Raw genomic sequence first — 4,696 nt, 5'->3', positions numbered from 1 at the left:
TCCTACACTCCCTGGGATGAATTCTAGGCTGGACTACAGATTTTCAAGATTTTCCTTGCATCCTTAAGAAAACTTAGAATAAATAGAAGACTTGGACCCTTGAAGTTTAATTTGCTATTTAAAAATAATTCAGGTTTAATATAGCAAGTTAGCATATACATGTTTGAATGGCTACATTTATGGTATTATGACGAAGTGCTTTCCCTTGTCTAAACAGCAGTTATGGAGAAAGAGTGCATTTGTTTGTAGTATCTGATAAATTGGGCCCAGGATTGAGTTTATTTAATGAAATAAAAACTCAAAATAAGCATTAATCTAGTAGTACAAACATCTAGTATGTACTATTAGATGATCACGATTAGTTATCAATAATCATAAGTAGGCTTTATGCAGGCATAATAATTATCATTTTAACTAGATTACACACCTCTTAAAGACAGCATCTTATAACCCTTTATTTTCCCAGTGTAAGCATAGCAAGGTGCTCACAAAAAATGTTTACATTATTCCCCTTCATTGTATTTGCTCAGGCACTTGGGCGACTAGCTCAAACCTGTTTCGCAACAAGTTTGATGAACCTGCTACCTGACATTTCCGTCCCTGACATGAAAACTTCCTAACATTCTTGTCCCTGATATGAAAATGTCTCTCTTAATTCACAGTCAACTTAGCTACCACAGATTGGAACGTGAGGGGCTGAAATAGGCAAGGAGACAGCGTGAGGAGGAGGTTGCCTTAGAAATAAAGGATCAGCCTCATTATGTCTATTCGCCAGAAGGAAAAAAAAAAAATCCCCAGAAAGTCTTTCATCAAGGGAGGATCTAAACTCTAACAGAGAACTGTTATCTATCCGCACATGAATTTTGGGGGAAGGAGGAGAAACAGGGAGGTAATCGGTATAATTCATCCCGAGGCTCTTTCCAATTCCAAGACTGATTCAAAATTGGAGAGAATGGTGGAACCGATACACCAACATTCTGAACCCCTTCCACCCTCTCCACCAAGGAAGGAAGGAAGGAAGGAAGGAAAGAAGGAAGGAAGGAAGGAAGGAAGGAAGGAAGGAAGGAAGGAAGGAAGGAAGGAAGGAAGGAAGGAAGGAAGGGAGGGAGGGAGGGAGGGAGGGAGGGAGGGAATGAGGGAGGGGAGAAGAGGGGAGAGGGGAAGGGAGGGAGGGAAAAGATAGAAAAAGATAAACCCTAGCCCTTTATGTCACTCTCCATTTCTGAGATGACCTAGTTCTGCCAAAAGAAGAACCTAGCAGCAGAGTGTGCCAGGACGAGGTACTATTCTCCACCTGAGACCCCACAGTAGCTAGAACAAAGCATTTCCTCTTCACACCGCAACCCAACCCAGCTGGCCTGAAATCATTTTATAAATTCTGGGGGACGTCGAATCTCTGTCCTTGGCCTTGAGTAAACCCAGGAAAGAAGATGGGCCAAGAAATAGATTGGAAAAGTGGATCAGGCCCCGCGGCAGCAATTTAGATGGAGGGTAACGCAGGGGAGGGCAGGCGTGGAGTCTTGAGTTTATTCTCCATGACTGGGACACAGCTGGCTTTGAATAAGAACATTAAGTATACAGCACCATATTTTGGTCTTGAGCCCAGCCTCTGGCCCGTGGCACCCGGCCATTCTTCTCTGCCAGCCAGGCCCTGGCCCTGATTGCCGCGATGCAGGGAATGCCCATCAACTTGCAGTCACACCTGTTAGGTATTTCTCCACTCAGTGCCTCCGCCCAGCAAGCGCCCCACGCACGGCCGGAGCCCCTGTGTTGAGCGGGCGCACGAGGAGGAAGAAGGGCCAGGCCTTACCAAGCAGACCCTGTGGGACTCGGTGCGGCGGGCGGGCGGGCAGGCAGGCGCATGGGGGCGGCCTGCGAAGGCGAGAGAGGTCGAGGCAGGCATTGGCAGGGCGGGGGCAGGGCCGCCGCTGCTCGCGTTACGTTCCCAGAGCCTGCGGCGGAGGCGCGGGGCTGAGCAGCGGAGGGGATGGGGCTTGCACAAGCTTCTGCATTTTCCCTCACAGCCCCGGCGCCGCCTCCCCTGACTGGGCCGCGGTGCCCGTTAGGCCGCTCAGGGTGAGAGCTAGAGCGGGCTCGGGCGGGTGGCACCTCGCCCGGGACTAGAAGGGAGGGTGCAGCGGGGCCACGGCGGGGGGATTCCGCTAGTCGGGCGGCCCGCGCGTCACCTGAGTGCACCAGCCCCCGCTGCAGCGGGACGGCGGCCGGGACGGAGCTCCCTGCGCGCCCCCCGGGGACCGGCAGCGGCCAGGAGGCTGCGCGGGGCTCGGCCGCTCGGCCCTGCAGCTCCGCGCACCCGGCAGCGGCGGCGGTGCAGCCTCGGGCGTTCGGGCAGCCTCCGAGCCCATGGCGGGGAGCGACGTGGACAGCGAGGGCCCCGCACTGAGGGGCGGCGCGGCGCGGCGTCCGGGGGCCCCGGGCGGGCCAGGAAGCGAAGCGGCAGCCGGCTGCCCCGAGCTGCTGTCCACTGCTGAAGCGCCGGCTGAGAGCGCCACGCTGCCCGCCTGGATGCGCCTCTACTTCTACGGGATGCACGGGATCACCCTGGACGTGCTGGTGTCCTCGGCCCGGCGCTTCGCCCGCAGCCCGGACCTGCGGATGCTAGGCTTCTCCTCGCCCTACAGCTGCCTGCTGCACTCGCTCACCCATTTCGCCCTGGAGAAGGTCTACCTGCAGCAGCGGCGCTGTCCCAGCGCCTTCGTCTTCAATTTCCTCCTCTACCCCTCGGCCCACGTGGGTCTGCAGACCCTAGCGGGCCAGGCGCTACTACTCAGCCTGGGCGGCGGGGCCGGGGGCGCGGTGGCGCCAGGGGCGCTGGACCTGGCGCTGCAGTACGTACTGGCGCTTTACCACTGCCAAGTGTTCCTGAAGCGCTTCCTGCGCTTGCGGTACGGGCGACAGAGGCGGCGGCGGCAGCAGCAACAGCAACAGCAGCAGCAGCAGCAGCAGCGGAGGGGCGCGCTCCCCGTCGCTCCGGACGCCCGGGTCCCTACTGCGACCGGAGTCCGGCGGCGACGACCCCGTGGCCCCAGGGGCGCCGGGGGAGCCCCTAGCCAGGGGCTGCCCGACCTACCCCGCTTTCTTTTCTTCGGAATGCACGGCTTTCTGGATGAGATCTTCTTCACCTTCTTCTTCAACGTACTGGGGCAGGGGGACGGAACAACCAGCGGCCACACGTCGCTCTGGTCCTTCTTTATGTATGGCAGCTGCAGTTTCGTGGTGGAAAAACTCTACTTCCATCTCCACTACAGCCGCGGTTGGGGCACTTGGAAGCGGGTGCCCATCTACGTGATCTTCATCTACGTGTGGGAGCTTTCCTGGGGTCTGGGACTCCGCACATGCGGGGCTTGTTCCTGGGACTATTCTCACTACCCGCTCAATTTCATGGGCCTCATCACCCTGATGTATTTACCTGGCTGGATATTCCTTAGTGTGTACCAGGACCTAATTTCCAACGTGTTGTGGAGGGTGCAGTACGTACCAAGTAACTAAAACCAAAAAAGAAAGAAAGAAAAGGAAAAAGTCATTGGATTCCCACGAATGGATGCGATTTATTTTTACACGTTTAAAATGAAGTGGGTTTTTTAGTCCTTTAATTTTTATACACTTTATTAAATCTTCCAAAATGTTTTATTCCACCTTTTAGTTTTTCTATTTGAAACCCGTGTATAATATACTTTGAAACATTACTCGAAACATAATTCAAAGTACTTAATTCGCCAATGTTTTAAAACGTTTACAAGCCCAAACAGCAAAACCGTTATACCTTAACATCAGAATGGTGTAGTAGTGTTTACCCATCTGGCCATAGATGAGTGATAACTACTAATTTTTTTTTGCGGGGGGGGAGGATCTTTAAATCAGAGACCAGTGATTTTTACAAGATTTGGCTAAATTTTCTGATTCAGTGATTTGTTTACTTTCTTTTTAATCTAATTTCATTTTAAATCCTTGCCATATTTACCAATGACTGAAGAAACTCAATGTCTTGTACTCTTGAAACTACAGTTAATAGCTCTTAAAGTGCCTCCGTCTAGCACACAAGGTGAAAAGAGGCTGAAAAATGCGAAAGCACGTTCTATGAACAAATTTTTAAATGAGATCTTTTCTAGTAACTCAGACAGGTGACACTGTGTTAAGATATTTGATCTCCATCCTGGAAATGATTGCTTTCCAATGTGGGTAAGCCTTAAACACCAGGTGTGTTAACGTTGATCAGATCCTGTGTTATCTATGGCTGTACATTTTTGTTACTGTGCAATAATGTAAAATGTTTACCTTACATAGCCAAGGGCCAAGTGAAATTATATCACCTTCCACAGTGTTCTAACTCCAAGGACCCTTTTCTACATGGAACTTCAAGGGCAGAACATTACCTTTGAATAAAATGAACCTGAATGTTCACTTTAATTACATTAAGCCTAATTGTTTCCTGTGAATACAGATATGTTTTCAGCATATTTCTGCCGTGGCTCTTTTTCCTTCTGGGCCCAGAGTCCTTGGGCCAGGCTTGATGTGGTAATGTGCATTATAAATCAGTTGTAGCTTTGTGGTGACTTACTATTAACGTCTGCAAGCTCTGAAGTTAAATGAGATGATGTAAACCATTTTAAGAAATCATGCCTAATGAATAATGTATTTTGATGTTGTTTGCTGTTTTATTACATTTATAAAAGAG

General features: G+C 51.0%; 1 protein-coding gene across 1 annotated transcript; it reads left to right on the top strand.

The window, feature by feature from the left end:
- The first annotated feature begins 2,312 nt into the window (after nucleotides 1–2,312).
- TMEM229A (transmembrane protein 229A) lies at nucleotides 2,313–4,476 on the top strand. The gene has a single exon (XM_002803459.4). It carries the CDS (start codon nucleotides 2,365–2,367, stop codon nucleotides 3,508–3,510), a length of 1,146 nt encoding a protein of 381 aa, XP_002803505.1. The 5' UTR covers nucleotides 2,313–2,364; the 3' UTR covers nucleotides 3,511–4,476.
- Nucleotides 4,477–4,696: the final 220 nt, after the last annotated feature.

Source organism: Macaca mulatta, chromosome 3 (genome assembly GCF_049350105.2).
Source record: "Macaca mulatta isolate MMU2019108-1 chromosome 3, T2T-MMU8v2.0, whole genome shotgun sequence".
Taxonomy (NCBI): domain Eukaryota; kingdom Metazoa; phylum Chordata; class Mammalia; order Primates; family Cercopithecidae; genus Macaca; species Macaca mulatta.
This window is presented reverse-complemented; position numbering and strand designations above follow the sequence as displayed.